General features: G+C 44.1%; 1 protein-coding gene across 2 annotated transcripts in view; it reads right to left on the bottom strand.

Annotated features, from left to right (window-relative positions):
* slc30a6 (solute carrier family 30 member 6) overlaps window positions 1-19,490 on the bottom strand; it is a 59,566-nt gene that overhangs the window by 24,652 nt on the left and 15,424 nt on the right. For both annotated transcript variants that reach the window (XM_086258708.1, XM_086258709.1), the window contains exons 5-6: window positions 7,604-7,646; window positions 6,905-6,970 (exon numbers count right to left, since the gene is read on the bottom strand). In XM_086258708.1, coding sequence (XP_086114834.1) covers window positions 6,905-6,970; window positions 7,604-7,646 — 109 coding nt within the window. The remainder of the gene's footprint in view (window positions 1-6,904; window positions 6,971-7,603; window positions 7,647-19,490) is intronic.

Consider the following 19,490-nt stretch of genomic DNA (forward strand, 5'->3'; position numbering starts at 1 on the left):
AGCAGAAATGAGGCTTTACTGTCATTTTTGGAGGAAAAAAAAACAGAGGCCGACAGCACTGAACACAACTGTAGACTCGTGCGTAACAAGCAAGAGAATAATGCAGAAAACTGAGATGTTTGATGGTAAACTGGTCTCTGAGTACGCTGAGAGAGAGCGCTGTGAGGAAGTGTGATTTTATCGTGGTGGAAGCAAAAGTAAAAGAGAATTCATGACGATGTTTATCGAACGTGTAGTTCGGATCTTCTTTTGCTGCTGGTTCAGTGAACTTTGGCTGAGTGATGAAACCTGCAGCCTCAGAATCTGTGAGACGTCGGCTTTCAGCCCCGGGGGCGTGTCCGTACCATCGAGTGACCGTGTACCTGCTCTCATTTACTGTTTCACCTGTTTGGCGGGTGCTGAAATAGTTCTGTGACCTTTAACCTGAGATTCTGGCGTTTCTGGCAAAATGTATTTATTATAGTTAAAAATCGATTCAGGATTTAATGAATGAATATCGTTTTATTCAAACTAAAATCATTTTGAATCGGAAAAAACGATTTTTTAAACCCACCCCGAGTCCCCTGAGACTCCCAGGTTAAAGTTTACAGCAGAAATAAACATGTTTACAGCCTGATGCACTGATGTACATTTAAGGAGGACTGGTTCGGTTTGAGTCTGCAGTCTCAGAGGAGGAAGCTCATGTAAAACATACTGACGGCTGCATTACGTGTGAGTATTCTCTGTGAGGAACCAAAGCTCAACACCAGCTGATTCAGACCGGAATAAACCCTTATGTCACCAATAACAACCATGAATACACCTCTGAGTTTAGTCAAAGTCAAAGTCAACTTTATTGTCAATTCTGCCACATGTACAGGACATACAGAGAATAGAAACTACGTTACTCTCAATCCCTAGATAAAATAGCAAATGAACATTTAAATATAAGAGTGATTAAAAAATGCAGGTAAAATAATTAAAAACTAAAAATTTAAATAAATACAATACAATTTTACATATAACAAGAAAGCTATACAATATACAATATAATGGGTAAATGACATTGGGTGTAAACCACCTTAACTCCACCCTCTCACATCCACCCGGTTTATCGGACACATTCACACGTTCTTTCCTTTCACAGGAAGTACAGTTTCTCTCAGAAGACACTTTGATTTCCAGGTACCTGTTTAGCCCCTCCCTCTCGCAGTCATTTGTCCTGACCCTGCAGGTGCAGGTGAGGTGAACAGATCGGGGCTAAGAGGCTGAGTGGATTCAGTCTCAGCTCTAAAGAAGAAACTTGGCTGCACAGTTAGAGGTTTGATTTCTGAATGTGACCGTGTTCAGAAATCTCTGAACCTCTCAGCCGGTGTCGTCACCGCCGTTTGTGGCAGCACATCGTGTGGGCGGGACTCGTCACCAGGGAAAAATGGGGATGTCTATTTCCGAGCAGCGAGATAAGGCGGACAGAGACAGGAATGGGGCGACGCCAGTCCTTTGCACAATGGTGGCGACAGTGGTGATGAGCTGTCAAGATACTGTTGCCATAGAGACAAAAACCAGAGACTTATGAAGCGACTGGATTTGTCCAAAGTCCTTCAATCTCAGAAAAACGCAAACCCTGTTTAAGTGCGAACACTGATGGATCTGAACTCTTTCATACTTATTTTTCCTAAAGATAATTATAACATGTGCCAATTCCTGTTTTTGATTTTAGACCAATAAGATTCAGCAGCTCATAGGACCGCCTTCAGCAACAATAAGCTGCTGTGATGGTTTCTACTCTTCTTTACGGCGTTGCTTCAGCTCACAGAGGTTTTCAGCACAGCTCTTTGAAGCTGCAGCATCTCAGTCAAGCTGAGCTCTGCGCTGTGACATCACCATCGCTGCAGCTTCATTCTGTCCTTCTTCAGCTGTTCTGTTGCAGATTTGCAGCTGTGATTGGATCTTTGTCCTGCTGATGACTCAGTTTGGTCCAAGCTGTAGCTGTGGGACACATGTGACTCTACTTCGGGCGATCGTGGCTCAAGAGTTGGGAGTTCGCCTTGTAATCAGAAGGTTGCCGGTTCGAGCCCCGGCTTAGACAGTCTCGGTCGTTGTGTCCTTGGGCAAGACACTTCACCTGTTGCCTACTGGTGGTGGTCAGAGGGCCCGGTGGCGCCAGTGTCCGGCAGCCTCGCCTCTGTCAGTGCGGCCCAGGCTGGCTGTGGCTACAATGTAGCTGCCATCACCAGTGTGTGAATGTGTGTGTGAATGGGTGGGTGACTGGATATGTAAAGCGCTTTGGGGTCCTTAGGGACTAGTAAAGCGCGATATAAATACAGGCCATTTACCATTCTGTATACTGAGGAGTTCACGGTCCACTCCTCCCCGTGCTCACAGCTGGTCTGAGGAGTTGGTTTTGACAAACGTCTCCTCTGTGGTCTCGTCTGTTCCAGCAGTCTTGTTCTTTGTTCAGATGCAGCTTTGCAAACCTAAGCTGTGCTGCTAACCTTTCCAAACCTGCCATGACCTTTAACCTTAAGCCTGCTAACTGAGGCCTGTAGAATCTGCAGTGGAGCACAGCCCGGTCTGACCTCAGGGGGACTTTGCTGGACGTCCATTCCTGAGAGGACTGTGGCATTAACACACACCTGAACGCTCCAAACCTCTGCTTTACAGATGTGCTCACTCTTACTGATGCTCAACTAATCAAGTGCGTTGATTAGCAGCACCTGTCTGGTAATCAAAACAGGCGGGGGGGGGACAAGGTCTTGTGAGAGACTTTACTCGACGTCAGCGGGCTAACTCCCGACGCCTTCAGGTTAATGGGTTCCTCGTCTCACCAGGACTGCAGAGTGGGGACGCTCACAGATGACTCCTAAATAAAATCCCACATAGTTCCCACTGATGTGGGGTCAAAGGTCACACTCTGCTCTGCAACCTCCTGTGGTTAATCTACACAGGCTCCACGTAAAGCTGCCGTCTGCTGACATCATCATGTGTGCCCCTCCTCCTAGTTAAAGATAAGATCAATATTGATCGTACATAAAGTCAGTTTAGTGAGGACGCGTTATTACCGTCCATCACGCCGCTGACTTAAAGAAGTGAGTCACTGCTCAACCTGGAAACGCGCTCAGTGCTAATGAATCAACACCACGCTGTCGGGTGGTGGCGATGATGTTTTGGGGGAAACAGAATTAGAAGCTGCCTCCTTCGCTCTGACAGCCCTGTCACCGTGCAGATGACAGCGCCGCTATTCATGGTTTATAATTGTTTCAAACATTTGAGTCTAAACATTTATTCACCCTGTAAATCCACTTTATTGTGTTATATTCACACATTAATGCAGCATATGAAAGCTCTTGGTTACTTTTAGAATTTAACTGTTATTATGTGAAATTCTTTTCATGTAACTGAGATATTTTATTTCTAACAGTTTGCATTTAGTGTTTAATTTCATGTTCTTAACGTCTGGGATGAAAAAAAGAATATTTCTGATTAAAAATACTTATGGGGATAGTTTTGACTGCTAATTTAAATGGCTGAATGATAACGTCCCACTGTGATCAGGTGGTCATCACCGAGTGAAGATCTGGATCGTGTTTATCTTTTCATTATTCGTCAGCGTTTATTTTTTGTTTGATGTCCTTTATTAAATTGTACATTTACTGTTTTCTTGTTTTTATGCATCATGTCTTAATTTTAATGAACTGTAAAGTGTCTTTATCCAGCATCATTTCATACAATTTATTTTATTTGTATATTCTAAACATACTCTGGGTATAATTACAGTTAACTGGTCATTTTGGGCACATAAGCTCCGCCCACCTACTGATCAAACTTTTGGTTTGTGAGGGATAGCCAATCAGAAGAACGCTGATTTCATGGAGGAATTAAAATAGTTTGAGGATGATCCTACAGGCTGCAGAAAAGCCCAGAATCAGTAAAATATGGATTATTTTGAACTGTGAATCATGCAAAGCTGCTCTAGCAGATTTCCACACGATCACCAGTCTCCCACACCTCAAGGTCAGAGATCACCTGTCAGCTGCAAAAGCACTGTTTAGCCAGCTCACAGACACACACACACTGGCTGTGTGTGTGTGTTCGTGAGAGACACACAAACAAATGACAGCGCATAAACAAACACAGATGGAGCCCAAACCAAAGGAAGGAAGCGATGCTGATACATTCATGTCAGTAACGACTGCAGTAAATATAAACCAACGGATGCCTAAAAATAAATCTCTCAGGTCTGGACCTGGAAAACGAGTCTACAGTCTGGAGTGGATCACGGCCACAGAAGGTCGCTGCTAATTTCACTTTTCAGAGGCCGACGTTTAGCAACGAAAACCAAAAGCAAAGGCACAAAGCATGAAGTAAGGAGAGCCTTCAAGAGAGTGAACACCAGGAAAGCAGCAGGACCAGACGGCATCCCAGGTCGTATCCTCAGAGACTGCGCATACCAGCTAGCTCCTGTGTTCACTGAGATATTCAACATCTCTTTATCTCAGTCGGTGATCCCCACATGCTTCAAAGAGTCCATCATTGTTCCTGTCCCGAAGAAACCCCACCCTGCTTCTCTCAATGACTATCGCCCTGTAGCCCTCACCTCAGTAGTGATGAAGTGCTTTGAACGCCTGGTCAGAGACTTCATCATTTCTTCACTACCAGACACACTGGACCCACTACAGTTCGCTTACCGTCCAAATCGTTCCACAGACGATGCCATCTCTCATCTCCTCCACACATCACTCACTCACTTGGACACTAGAAGGGGGAATTATGTTAAAATGCTCTTCATAGACTACAGCTCTGCATTTAACACCATAATTCCCTCCACACTCACCACCAAGCTGGAGCATCTGGGACTCAGCTCATCTATGTGTCAGTGGATCTCCAACTTCCTAACTGGCAGACCACAGGCAGTAAGGATGGGCGGACATGTCTCAGCCTCCACCACTCTCAGCACTGGAGCCCCCCAGGAGTGTGTTCTGAGCCCCCTGCTGTACTCTTTGTACACATATGACTGTGTGGCCACTACCAGCTCCACCACCATCATCAAGTTTGCTGACGACACCGTCGTGGTGGGCCTGATCTCTGATAACAACGAGACGGCCTACCTGAAGGAGATTAGGAATCTGGAGAACTGGTGCCAGAGGAACAACCTCCTTCTAAACGTCAGTAAGACAAAGGAGCTGATAGTGGACTTCAGTACTAAGCAGGAGAGGAACTACCAGACCCCCGTCATCAACGAGTGCCCAGTGGAGAGAGTGGACAGCTTCAAATACCTCGGAGTTCACATCACGCAGGACCTGTCATGGTCCTGTCACATCAACACCGTGGTGAAAAAGGCCCGTCAGCGCCTCTACCACCTCAGACACTTGAGAGACTTCCAACTGCCCTCCAAGGTGCTCAGGAACTTTTACTCGTGCACCATAGAGAGCATCCTGGCGGGAAACATCTTAACCTGGTTCGGGAACAGCACCATGCAGGACAGACGAGCTCTACAGAGGGTTGTGCGGTCAGCTGAGCGCACCATCCGCTCCGAGCTCCCTGACCTGCACTCAATCTACAGCAGGCGGTGCTGGACCAAGGCCAGGAAGATTGTGAAGGACCTCAGCCATCCCAACAACAGACTGTTCTCTCTGTTGAGGTCAGGAAAGCGATTCCGCTCCCTGAAGACCAACACAGAGAGACTGAGGAGGAGCTTCTTCCCGCAGGCGATACGGTCTCTCAATCACACCACCACACAGTACTGACCCACACATACAGTTCTTACACACACACTGGACTTTCTGGACTTTGGTTTTGCACAACACTGGTCACTATATTCTTCATTTCCGGTTAATACTTGTACAGCTGCTGTTATTGTGTATATATTTATTTAGATTTAGATTTCTTCATACATTCTTATATAGTTCTATATTGTGTATTGTGTATTTTGTTGTACAGTTATTTTATTTTCAACTTTAATTTATATATTTATCTTTATCTTATTCTTCCCAGTTAAATTTACCCTTCATTCCAATTTGTGTTGTACAGTTATTTCATTTTTAACCTTAATTTATATTTTATTCCTTCCTAGTTAAATTTACCCTTTTTAATTTTTCATATTTATTTCCTATCTTATTCATAGCCTTTTCCTTTTTTTGTTCTCTTTAGGTCACGAGCAGTTGTCCAAGCATTTCACTACATATCGTACTGTGTATGACTGTGTACGTGACAAATAAAATTTGAATTTGAATTTGAATTTGATCCCACAAATCTGCTCAGAAATACTGCAGCGTGCACTAAAAAGGATGGGCTCGCTCAAAATTACACTTCAAAAGAAGTACAGCAAAGCATCGACTGTATAATAAAGATGGAGCTAATGACTGTGCATTCATTCTTTGTTAAGTCCCATTTTTATGCTTCAACTTAAGCATTTTACAAAGACAGAAATACCTGCTAATTAATGCTGGAGCTCAGACGTCACAGACAGTCTGTTCAAACGATATCTGGGGTCCAACTGTAAAAACACGGCCCAGAGGTCCCATTCAGAGGACAGCTAGCAGCTACGGCTACTGTCAGTCAAAGATGCCACGCCCATAATAATGGAAACATTTTGGTTTTAATACAATTTAAACAGCTAAGTTATAAAAACCTTTTCTCCCCGTACAGTTGTTATGAAATGATCTATAAAAACCAGAACAGTTTGTGCATCGAGCTGTAAACACGTTTATTTCTGCTGTAAAGTTTAACATGGGAGTGAATGGTGATGGACTCACTGCTGCCTCTGCTGGACGCTAGAGGAACCTCAGCATGGAGGTGGTTTGATCTAAACCAGGCAGAATTTACTGATATCTGAGCCGTTTGAATAAAGATGTTTATTCAAAGAAAATGTATATAAGTATAACTGTGGTGTACAACACGTTCTGGGTTATTATGGTGGACTCACCCAAACGAGTAGACCTGGCTGGGTTTCTTCATGGTCACCCAGGAGCTGATGAGACAGGTGATCAAACTGCAGGTCAGAGGAAGGAGAAGAGGAGGATGAGAGGAAGCAAGGGTGATGGCAGGGAAAGAGAAATTGGGTGATTGATGGAGTGGATGGAGGAGGACAGACGAGAGAAGGGCAGATAGGAAGAGTCAGCGAGAGACAAGCGGCAGAAAAAAGAAACCAACACGACACAGAGGTCGGCCCAAGTTCACCTCCTCCTGATTTATTTTTCATTCATAACATCTCAGAATTTATTTTTCATAAGGAGCAGAACATGAAGGTACAAAGCTACGCTGAGCAGGCTGAGTGCAATCTGCCATCAGTTTCTGCGCTCAACCCGTCGATCAACCTGCCAAACATCTTCAACCGGCTCTAATCTATTAGACTAGTCTAGTCTGCAACCTGCTCCGGAGTTTCTGTAACTCTCCCGAGACTGTTAAAGACCTCAATAAATACAAACTAAGATTAAACAACCACATTTTGTGTCACGTTAGATTTTTTATTTTTTTAAATGGAAACCTCCAGACACCAGTGGCAAACCTGTTCTGCAGAAGCTTTCAGTTATCCAGAGCTACACTGTCACGTTTTAATAAACTATTTCAACTTTAAAGTGCCAATAAAATCAGAGGAAACAGAAATATGAGGTAACCCACTCACCTGAAGAGGTCAAAGATGGTGAGGTACGTGTAGGCAGTTAAAGCTGAAACGACAAAACAAAAAAAGACAGTCGAGTTAGAATTTTTGTAATTTCATGTATTTGAGGATTTATCTTCATCTACATTCTGGACGCATGTATACGCATAAAAGAGGTAACTGATTAGAATAAGACATTTAATAAAATTACCCACAACATTTAAATTGTCTTCTTTTGGTGAATTAAATGTCATGAATACAACTTCGTGTATTAACCAGCATCTGTAATGAAGCGAGAGGTTGATTCATCACATCTCTGAGACAGTTCTAACATCAAACTGTGTCTGATGGAGTTTGGCAAAAACACACAAACTGAAACACAAAGTCTGACCTGCAGATCTGTTGCCATCATCTGGTACTTACAGTTGCAGCAGATCCTCAAAAACCATTAAATGTTTTTCACTGACTTTAAAGTGAGTGAAGGTGCTACAATCAGTTTGTTAGCAACGAACTGAAAAGTGCCCACGGTCGGACACCCATCCATCAGGGTAAAGAGAACTGAACAAAGTTTGTACACAGAGAAGTCAAGCTCAGCACTATAAAATGCCAAATCCACAGTGCTTGCCTATGAAAATTTAAAAATAAACATAAATTAAAAGCCAAAGTGAAATCTCTCCTTATATATCGAACAGCGTTCTGTTCTATAATCTCCTCTCGCTGCCTGTTTGCATCCGTCCTTTAATTACTGCCATCTTATGGTCACAGTTTGCTATTGTCTCTGGAAGCAAGGCCTGAATCTGTCGAGCTGAGCAGGCAGCAGCTTTTCTTTGCTGTAGTTAGCTTGTACGCATTAACAAGCTAACTACAGTAGCTTGTTAACATATAGCTTTCATTGTTATTTGCCTGCTTAAGCTAGTGGTAGAAAGCTAACAGCTCTGTATTAAGGTGAGGTAAGACGTTCTTCTTTGATCTCAGAGATGGTAAAGCTTCGCTTTCTAACAGTATCGAGTCAAAAATGGTAAATATATTTCATGTTCATTTATTCTGGTCTTACTGACCACTCAAGGTACCTGATACCTCAAAAACATGCCCATTAGTGCAGCATGTTGTCTATCACAAACACACATATACACTGATGGATGCATTGGGGACAACTGGGTGTTCTGTCTATGGCCCTTCCAAGCCACTGTAGATTATTTTGGGATGCTAAAATAATCCCTAGGCTTAGTGAAATCTAATATTTTTACCCAGTTTGGGGCATTTTGTTGGCATTTCATCCTTGAGTTGTACAGTGTGAGGTTTACTGTTCATAAATTAACTTCCATGTAATCCAGCGGTTGCTGGTGCGATCAGGGGAACACACGGAGAGTTTTACGACTGTCCAAATGAAACGGGTCGGTTTATACAGATTGTTTACTACCAGGCTTGACTGCTAGCCACTAAATCAGTCACTGAGTTAACAAGTCAGTAAATCACGCGGGCAGACAGTCAGCCAGGCTTTCACCGAGTTAATCACCCAGACTAATTACCTGGCTCGTTTCCAGCCAGGTAAGCTGAAGCGGCAGTTAGCCAGTTAGTAGACCAATTAGGCAGTCGGCCAACAAAGTAATCAGTCTGTTAACCAGCCAGATACAAATATCGGCCTGGCTTAAACCCTGCCAGTCCGTCTGTCGATCTTTCGGCCTGTCTGTCTGTCCTAATGCTTGCCTTCCTGTAATCAGGCTGTGCTGTGGGGGATGAGGAGAGCGGATTAGAGCGGCTTTGTGCTGAGAGGAACATTTTGTTTCCCCACCACCGCCGTTCATGTTGGCCAACCTGACGTCCTGTAATCCTGACAGAGAGGCCCTGCGGCAAAAACCCAAAGAGAGGCAGACGGACAGAGAGGGAGACGGGCGGGAGGGCTGAGTGACAGATCGACAGGCTGGGAGAGGGAGGCGGAGGGAGACAGATGGATGGATCGAGGCAGGAAGACGGGCAGAGAGAGGGAGGTGAGAAGGCGGATAGACAGCATGATGGACGTGTGGACGGACGGGTGCAAAGAGGGAAAGTGAAAGAGTGAGAAAGAGTGAGAGACGACCCCTAAATGTGGCGAGAGTAGACAAGAAAAGGGAGATTGAACCAAAGAAAAGTGTTTTATAACAATGGTTTGGATTCTAAAAGAAAAATCTATTCACGTGATCCTCGTGGAGAATAAAGTATGACTAGTCTCTGTACAGGCGCCAGTGCGACCAACAGCATTTATTTCAACTTTGATGAGCATGAAGTCGTAAACAGATCATGGAAAGACAAGAAGCCCTTCTTACATACCGATTACATCCTTCAGATTGATTGCTAACAGCTGTGGCTCTGATAAACTATTAATAAATTATTTACAGTTAGATTACTGCTCAGTGCTCCAAATCAATACCCACATTTATCATCTGTTCAGCCTTTTAATCACGTCCTGCTGTCACAGAGGGACTGGAATAGTTTTTTCCAGACTTAACGTAAGAACTCGTCAATAACACTGATAATCTAATTAAAATGTGAATTAAAATACATTCATGTCAGTTGTACTTAGACACCATCCACCTGCTTCATCGCGGCCCCGGCATGCTCCAACAGCCAGTCAGACAAATTTGCTTCGTTAAGTAACAAAAAAGAAAACAGCAAAGCAGGAAGCCGGCCTCCAAACCAGTCCAGAGGTATCAGAACTGAGACACTGGGCCCTGATTTAGGGGCTTTTCCTCCCCGCTGTTACTGTGCTGGCTCATCGTAGGGTCTTTACCTTACACGCCTCGAGGAGACTGCTGCTGGGATTTATCACCATATAAACAACTTTACTGCACTAAATTTGACCTCTGACCTCAGTCAACACTCCCCTGTTGAGTTTCTGGTCCCGTGCTAGCAAACAAGTGTGCGGGTGCCAGTTTCTGTTAGTGAACAGCCCCACAAAAAGGCGACGCTACGTGGGGCGCATCGCCTTTCACCGATTCTGTTCATAACTTTCATGGACAGCAGCTGCAGCCACGGAGCGGACTGTGCTGGGTTTGGTGGTCGTTTGATTCAGAAAGCAGCGACCTCCACATCAGACTGTTAAAGCTTCAAATCAAGTGTGAAGTGGCACCTCCACGCCTGAGCCTGTGGTTCTCTTAGATTTCACCTGTCCCACATCTGATATGAGCCTTTAAAGTTTACCCAGAATGCAATTTTTGACGTTTTCTCCAGTATCAGAAACTTTTGGTATGATTCTGATGCTCAAAGCTGGTCACAGACGCAGGAACTTGTGTTCACACTGTGACTCTGGGGGTAAACTGATTTGGTTGACTTACAGTAATATAAAATAATTTTCAGAAGGTCCTTTTGCTGACTTAATTTTGATATGCAGCAGCTCATCTCTCCACGGGGATCAATGAGCGTTGATGTCACTGTGTTGAATTAAGAGCTGCAGACAATAAAAGCAATAATAATACAAACGCTGACATCACAGTGACCCTGAAACAGGCCGCAGCAAATCAATACGTGGGCTGAAATTTCCCCTTGCTGTGCTCAGATAGGTTTACATGTACACTGCAGCGCACACACACACACACACACACACACACACACACACACACACAGAAGCCAGTTGAATTCCTGTCCCAGCCTCCTGCTTACAAACACTGACACCCAGAGGACGTGTGGATGTGATACCAGAGCTGCAAACACAGCAGACAGGACATTATTCATCTGTAACACACACTCATACTAAAAGGAACAGATGGAGAACATTACGCTGAGCTACAAAACAAGAAAACACACACACATACATGTATATTAGAACATGTAGAGACATAAAGGCCCCAGAGGACCTGAACTCAATACTCAGAACAGAACGAGAGGATTAAGATCCCTGTGTTTGTTTTCAGGAATGATCGATGGAGGGGAGGGCAGCAAATCTGTCACAACCACTCGTCTCTCTTTATTTTTTTGGCTCAACTCTTCTGTTCTCTTGGTTCCACGTCTTTCCTGGGTTTGCATTCCTTCTTTGATGTTTTAGAAGAAACAAAGTGTGAGGATTTAAAACAGAAGGAAGAAGGAAAGCAGCCGGGAGTGGACGGACAGATGAGAGAGGAGAAATACGAGCAGCAGGATGAATATTTAATGGTGTCTGCAGAGGAGAAGCCCAAACACACACACACACACACACACACACACACAGGAATCAGAATTAAAACTATAAGCGCACACTGGCAGACGGACGCTGCACCTTCACAGGTTGCAGATTCAGAATTCGTGTGGCCCATTTTCTAAGAAAGTTTCTACGAGTGCATCTAAACCAGCTGCCCCTCCCATAACCATCACGTCCTCATGATGGACTCCTGCTTCACGGTCTTGGACTGCAGCTGGTGGTGTTTGGGGCATTGAACCAGCTCTCCACCTGCTGCAGGGTCTGGTTAGCGTGGCCTTCCACCTCTCACCACCTCCAGGCCAGAAGGACTTCCATCAGCAGCTGGAGCCTGAGACTGTGACACTGGAAGAAACCTATCAGAGAGAAGCTAGACCAACCAGCCCAATGAGCCGGCCTGCAGAGCAAACAGGCAGAGCACAGGACAGCTGGTTAGGACTGCCATCACCACCTGCATCATAGCAAGGACCGCCTCAACAGCAACCCGACCAGCAGCAGGCACAAAGATGGCAGAACTGCAGTGAGAGCATCACCCATTCGTTCTGAACTTCGACGCGTCAACGTCAGCATTTTAGATGCCGCCATGTTGTTTTGATATGGATGAAAGGGCGGAGCTTTAGCCAATAAGCTAAAGCTTCTATGCCCGGTTAGCAACAGCATCCACACTGATCTGCACTAATTAATGCGACATGAAAAACGATTTAAATACCAAGAAAACTGGAGCTGAGTTAGTACAGTGACCTCACAGCAGCCATGTTATTGGTCAGATTAATCATTAAAAATGCAGCACAACTTCCACCTCACCGCTTTCTGTTTGGGGCAACAGTTAGACACTAAAACCACATTTTGAGTCTCTAACTTATGGGAACCAAAAGCCTGGTCCCCATAAGTAAACTTTCAATTTTTGGTCCCCACAAAGATATGAATACACACACACACACACACACACACACACACACACACACACACACACACACACACACACACACACACACACACACACACACACAAAATCGGGATCTGGATGTGCTAACCACAGAAAATAGCAGCTTAGTGTCATTGGTTCCGGCAACCAGTAAACTGACACACACACACACACACACAGTGGTCGTGGTGTCAGTTCAGCTCTTATGCGGTGCAGATGTAAACTAAAAGCTTCTATCGAACGCCTCAACTGCTGCGGTGAGGAGGAGGATCCTCGGGGACGAGGAAGAATATGAGGAGGAGGAAGAGGAGACGGCCGGGACACGGGAGGAGGAGGAGGCGCACTGCTGACCACTGAGGAGGAAACTTTAAACTGGAGAAGGCAACACACACACACACACACAAACGCATGATCACAACACTGCCTATAATATCAGCATGCAAACACTCAATACACACGTGCTGATCAATACACACACACACACACACACACACAGTCTTCATCAGCTTAATGTGAGGAAATAAGCTGGAAATCAATCAAATGAATAAGACTGGGAACCATCGTGTCCATACGATCATATTTTAATTATTTAATTGGTCAAACAGAAACACAGACACGCCCTCGACATCTTCGGCAGATCTTCGTCGATATGAAACCAGAGCGACGCCGCTCTCAGTCAGACTCGTGTCTCCACGTGGGAGTTCAGAGGCAGCTGGCTGTGATATGTTAAACCACACAGCCCCCCCCCCCTGACCCCGCAGCCCCCTCCTCGGGCACTGCTGATGAGGATAATCAATAAAACACGATGAAGATAAGCAGCAGGGCTGTGTTAAGGCTGCCTCTGCTGACTTGGATCTGCATTTAGGAGGAATTTCAGAGCCAAAGGACCATCTTCATGACAGATCAGGCGACGGCACATTAATCCTCCATGTTTGGTTCAGGCCGGCCCACACGTTAAGGCGGGCATGGAGCACATACAGTCGAATCACTCCGGTCCTGCTTAAAATTCCTGCAGTCTGAACCCAAACAAGCCGTCGTTAGAATGAAGTGACTGCAGTTTGCAGCAGGCTGTGCCTTTAAAGGTGGGACCCCTGGGAGCACATTCACAGACATCAGTGTGTTTAGGAGATCGAGTCATAGGAAGAGCCAGGAGCACATGTGGTGGCTGTTTGGGGAGCAAGAGGAGTGGATCCCTCTCTCTCACACACACACACACACACACACACACACACACACACACACACACACACAGCTACAGCAAATGTGTGTGTGTTGGCTGTACTGAAGGCCCCGTGGGACGAACTGCTTCACCAGCTGTGTTCTGACACACAGGAACACTGAGGGCCTGGGGACAGCACACACACACACACACACACACACACACACACACACACACACACACACACACACAGAGATCACATGTGTGCACTCAACCGTGTCGGGATGAGAAACAAACAAACTCATGGATATGCACACAAACACTGCAACAGCCGAAAATACGACTGAAATATTCCAACTTCTAAAGTCAGTGCATGAAAACCGTCTTTTCTACTCGAATTTAAAACAAAACTCCAGGAAACATCAGATTCTTTTTATCATCTGTCTCAGACTGAAACACGACTAACAAAATCAAACTAAGATCTGCACATCACAAAACCCCCCACAGAGGGCAGGTCTTCTATTCTGAAATCGCACACCTATCCTTTCATTGTCTTAATGTGAGAAAGTCAAACACACACACACACACACACACACAGGCTCAGTCTTCAACTCTCCCGAGGACGGAGGAGCAGGACGTGTGTTTATTCGTCTGTTGAAGACACTTGACCTGGATTGTCTGAGCTGCTCTGGGCCGAAAAACAGCTGGAGACACACACACACACACACACACACACACACACACACACACACACACACACACACACAATCAAAATATTTAAACTATATATTGAACCTGGGCATTAATGTGAGTTGTATGATTTTAGAAATGTTAATTCAGTGAAATATTCAGCTGCTCAGCCGCCACACAGGATCCAACCTGCACATCTGCACTGACTGTACGGGTGAAGATCTCAGGCAGGGTACGAACCACCACCACCCTAACGCTTTTAAAGACAGCAGTTATTTTAAATAAATCCACAAGTATGGTCTGCCATCAGAAACCATTTCCGGGTCCAAACACTCAACCGGTGCCATCAAATGATCAGCGCACAAAAAACAAAGCAAAAACAGAGCTCAAAGTCGTGCTGATGAAAGCCTGGAGAGGCCGAGGATGACATATGACACATGACATCTGTGCTCTGAAATAAATAAATAAAGGTCAAAGAACTGAATTAAGAGACGAGAGGCTCGTCCCACCCAGGAGCTGCTGCAGGGAATAAAGTTTATTCAGTCTGGAAGCCTCGAAGCAAACACATGCAACATGCAATTAGGTCCAACTCTGTGAAAGGAGGAGGAAAACATGAAGAGCCTCTGAAAGATGGAGCAGCCATGAGCTGGGAGGAGGGTGGGGTCAGGGGGTTGAGACAGAGAGGAGAGAGAAGGAGGTGAGTTCAGGTAAGTGCTGAGAGGTGTGTGTTTGTCAGGGAAACAGAGGGGGAGACGGGATCTGTGTGTGTGTGTGTGTGTGTGTGTGTGTGTGTGTGTGTGTGTGTGTGTGTGTGTGTGTGTGTGTGTGTGTGTGTGTGAGAGAGAGACAAAAAGCTGATGTCTTCATTTTGTAGAAAGCTGAAAAACGATCCAGTGGTCCACTGCACAATTTGATATGGACACACACACACACACACACACACACAGATCTGAAGAATCATCATCAGATTAAGTTTCAGCAACACTGGCTGCTTAAACAGCGTGTGCACACGCACACACACACAGACACACACACACACACACACACAGTCTGAGCTCTCACATTTAAAGAGCTTTTTGTAGTTTCCCTCTGCATGAAAAAGAGAGTGTAGGAAAGCTGAGCGCAGATGGAGAAAAACAAACCTCCAGGTTCATTATGACATTTATAAAGAGAAACTTCACAATTATAATTTACAACTGAGGAATGCAAGGAGGTCCTACTTCTCTGACATCATCACTAAAAACAGCCATAATGCTCGGGTCTTATTTTCTACAGTTGACAGGCTAACAAACCCTCCTGTGCCAGTGGCAGCTGAACTTCATTCAACCATGGCCTGCAATGACTTTGCCAAATTCTTCACAGACAAAATCCAAAAGATTAGACAAGCAATTGGTACATCAACAGCAGATCCAGGATATGTACTGTGTCCACCGAAAAACTTTTTAAACACCATCAAACAGTTTCACCCTATTAACAGCAAAGACCTGGAGGACATCTTAGGTCAACTGAACTCCTCCTCCTGCTGTTTAGATGTCCTGCCAACAAGTTTTTTCAAAAAGGTCTCAAAGACTTTAGAGTCAGACCTGTTACAGATCGTCAACCTTTCCTTAATGTCAGGTGTGTTTCCAGAACCACTAAAAACTGCTGTAATTAAACCTATACTGAAAAAGGACAATCTTGACAAGACACAAATGAACAACTACAGGCCGATCTCAAATCTCCAATTTTTAAGTAAGATCATTGAAAAAGCAGTTTCTCAACAGCTCAATTACTTCTTAAAACAGAATAACTGCTACGATGCCTTCCAGTCAGGTTTTAGACAGAATCACAGCACTGAAACCGCTCTGACAAAAGTGTTTAATGACATATGTCTGAATACACACAGTGGAAAAATGTCAGTCCTAGTTTTGCTGGATCTCAGTGCAGCATTTGATACAGTTGACCACAACATATTACTCAAACGACTGGAGAACTGGACAGGTCTTTCAGGAACTGTACTAAACTGGTTCAAAACATACTTAGAAAACAGGAAATACTTTGTATCAATAGGTAACTTCACATCTGAACAGACAAGCATCACATGTGGAGTTCCCCAAGGTTCCATCTTGGGACCCCTTCTGTTTAACATCTACATGCTCCCACTGGCACAGATTATAAAGAACAACAAAATAAACTACCACAGCTATGCAGATGACACACAAATATATATCACAATGTCACCAGGAGACCGAGGCCCTGTACAGGCTCTTGGTAAATGCATTGAGGAAATTAATGACTGGTTGTGCCACAATTTTCTCCAGCTAAACAAAAACAAAACTGAGGTAATAGTCTTTGGCGCCAAAGAAAAACGATTACAGGTCACCAGAGAACTTCAATCTATACACCTAAAAACCACAAACCAGGCGAGAAATTTGGGTGTAGTGATGGATGCAGACCTAAACTTAGAAAAACACATTAAGACAATAACAAAGTCAGCTTACTATCACCTCAAAAATATTTCAAGGATAAAAGATCTGATGTCTCAACAGGACCTGGAAAAACTAGTCCATGCATTCATCTTTAGTAGGCTTGATTACTGTAACAGCATCTTTACAGGTCTACCTAAAAAATCAGTCAGACAACTACAGCTCATTCAGAACTCTGCTGCTCGAGTCCTCACTAAGACCAAAAAAGTGGACCACATCAGTCCAGCTCTGAGGTCTTTACACTGGCTGCCTGTCCGTCAGAGGATAGACTTTAAAGTTCTGATGCTGGCCTATAAAGCTCTGAATGGTTTAGGACCAAAATACATCAATGACCTCCTGACCCAGTATGAACCTTCCAGATCCCTCAGGTCATCTGGATCCGGTCTTTTATCAGTTCCCAGAGTCAGAACCAGACACGGAGAAGCTGCATTCAGCTTTTATGCTCCTTATATCTGGAACAAACTCCCAGAAAGCCTCAGATCAGCTGAAACACTCAGTTTATTTAAATCCAGGTTGAAGACTCACCTGTTCTCAGCTGCATTTGAATAAAGCACCAAATCCACACTTTTAAGCTTAAATTTCAAAACTAACATTTTAACTACTGATTTTATCTACTGTTCTGATTTTATCTGTTTTGATTTTATATACTGTTTTGTTTGTTTGTTAATTAGTTAGTTTGTTTGTTTGATTGTTTTAATCAATTTTAAATTATGCTTTTTACTTGTTTTTGTTTCTAATGTCTCTGTAAAGCACTTTGAATCACCTTGTTGTTGAATTGTGCTATACAAATAAACTTGCCTTGCCTGATTACAATGGTGCAGCGTGGTTCGACTTCTTCTGTGTCATAGTGATGGTTTAGTCCAACGCCGTTGATGCCTGTGGTTGTTTGCATTGAACCGTTTTTAAACCTATGAATTTACCTTTTTAGGCATCGTTGATGGAGCCTGCGTTAACCTGAACATTCACATCGTTGCTTTGTCCAGATTTCAGCTAATAAATAATCAGATTCATCATATTAGACAATCTCAGTCGGCTCGCTCGTGATGTAAGACTGAAGTTTCATTTATTCAAGACAGGCACGTGTTTACAGGTAACTACAGACTGTGTTTTTATGTCTTCAAATATATTTTTTCATTAATTTGGTTTATTTGATGTATATTTTATCATTTGTAGGATCACTTTATAGTCTCTCTGTGTCGCAGTTACACACAACGTGAGGTTAGCACTGGCTTTCTTTTTGCTTTCACAATGACAATAAGGTAACAAATGAAACGCCACCTGTAACGTTTCCCTCTGATTTAGCTTTAAATACCTGCTCCTCTCCAACATTTAAACCAGGTTCCTTCTGTCTGCAGTGACGTCATTGCTGCTTCTTACAGTTATGCAGACCACCCTGACATGCCTTCATCTGGATACAAGTGCTGTGCAAAAGGCCTGAACCACCCTCATTTCTTCCTTTTTTGCGTAGATGTGTTGTTAGGTTGGGATAAAGTAAGATTAGGCTGAGATTAGGGTAAAAGTTCAGGAAACTGACTGTAGAGAACATGCCATCCTCTGATGGCTGTAAATCTATGGTGTGTATTTAAACGTCAGCTAAGCCATTAGTCATGAGCTAAAGAGTGTCTGCAAAGGGAGGTCAGCGGGGACACGTCTGCGTGCGTGGGGGGAGTCACATATATGTGGCTTATGCTTCATTTAAATGAAGGCTGCCTCTGCACCACAGGTGCTGGATGTACACATTTTATTTCAAAGGCACCAGAAAACACCAGCAGCTGCAGTGAAGTACGAACAAATTAGCCTCCAAGTTAAACTACATAAAAATGTCCAATAAGTCGCCTGTAAATGAGGCATTAGATTTGTCTCCAAGCATGACATCATTGAGAATGTTGGCATGATTTAACTGAGCTGGTCGGCTCCTGTGATGCTGCTGTGATGCTGCACAGCAGCATCACTGCAGCATCACAGCAGCATCACAGCAGCATCACAGCAGCATCACAGCTCTGTGTCCAGTTCTGAAAATCACAGCAAATCTTTTTTTGCACACATGAAATCAAAAATTTTAAAAAATAAGTGTGTAGGTGTGAACCTGTGAGGGTCTGTGCATCCACGCCTCATACGTGTGTGTGTGTGTGTGTGTGTGTGTGTGTGTGTGTGTGTGTGTGTGTGTGTGTGTGTGTATTGGCCTCAAACTAATGAGGTGGAAGATAAACAGTGAACGTTCCACATCATCAGGGTCATTAGCCAACAGCTAAGGACAGGAGGAGATCTCATTGGATCTGACACACACACACACACACACACACACACACACACACACACACAGCTGATAACTAATTGACATAAATAAATCGGAATAGTTTGACAAAAATGAAACAAAATTGCTCAATGAGCTGAAAATGAAAGACAACAATATGAAATCTTTAAACCTTCCTGTCTCAAATCATCGCTCAACATCATCTCCACCCGCTCCACCCTCCCCTGCACTCATGATGATGAAAGAATGAGGAAGAACATATTCTCTCAGA

This window comes from Aulonocara sp. 'chitande type north' Nkhata Bay, linkage group LG13 (genome assembly GCF_057382095.1).
Source record: "Aulonocara sp. 'chitande type north' Nkhata Bay isolate Kocher_YH1m ecotype deep benthic linkage group LG13, A_spYH_male_GT1.1, whole genome shotgun sequence".
Taxonomy (NCBI): Eukaryota; Metazoa; Chordata; class Actinopteri; order Cichliformes; family Cichlidae; genus Aulonocara; species Aulonocara sp. 'chitande type north' Nkhata Bay.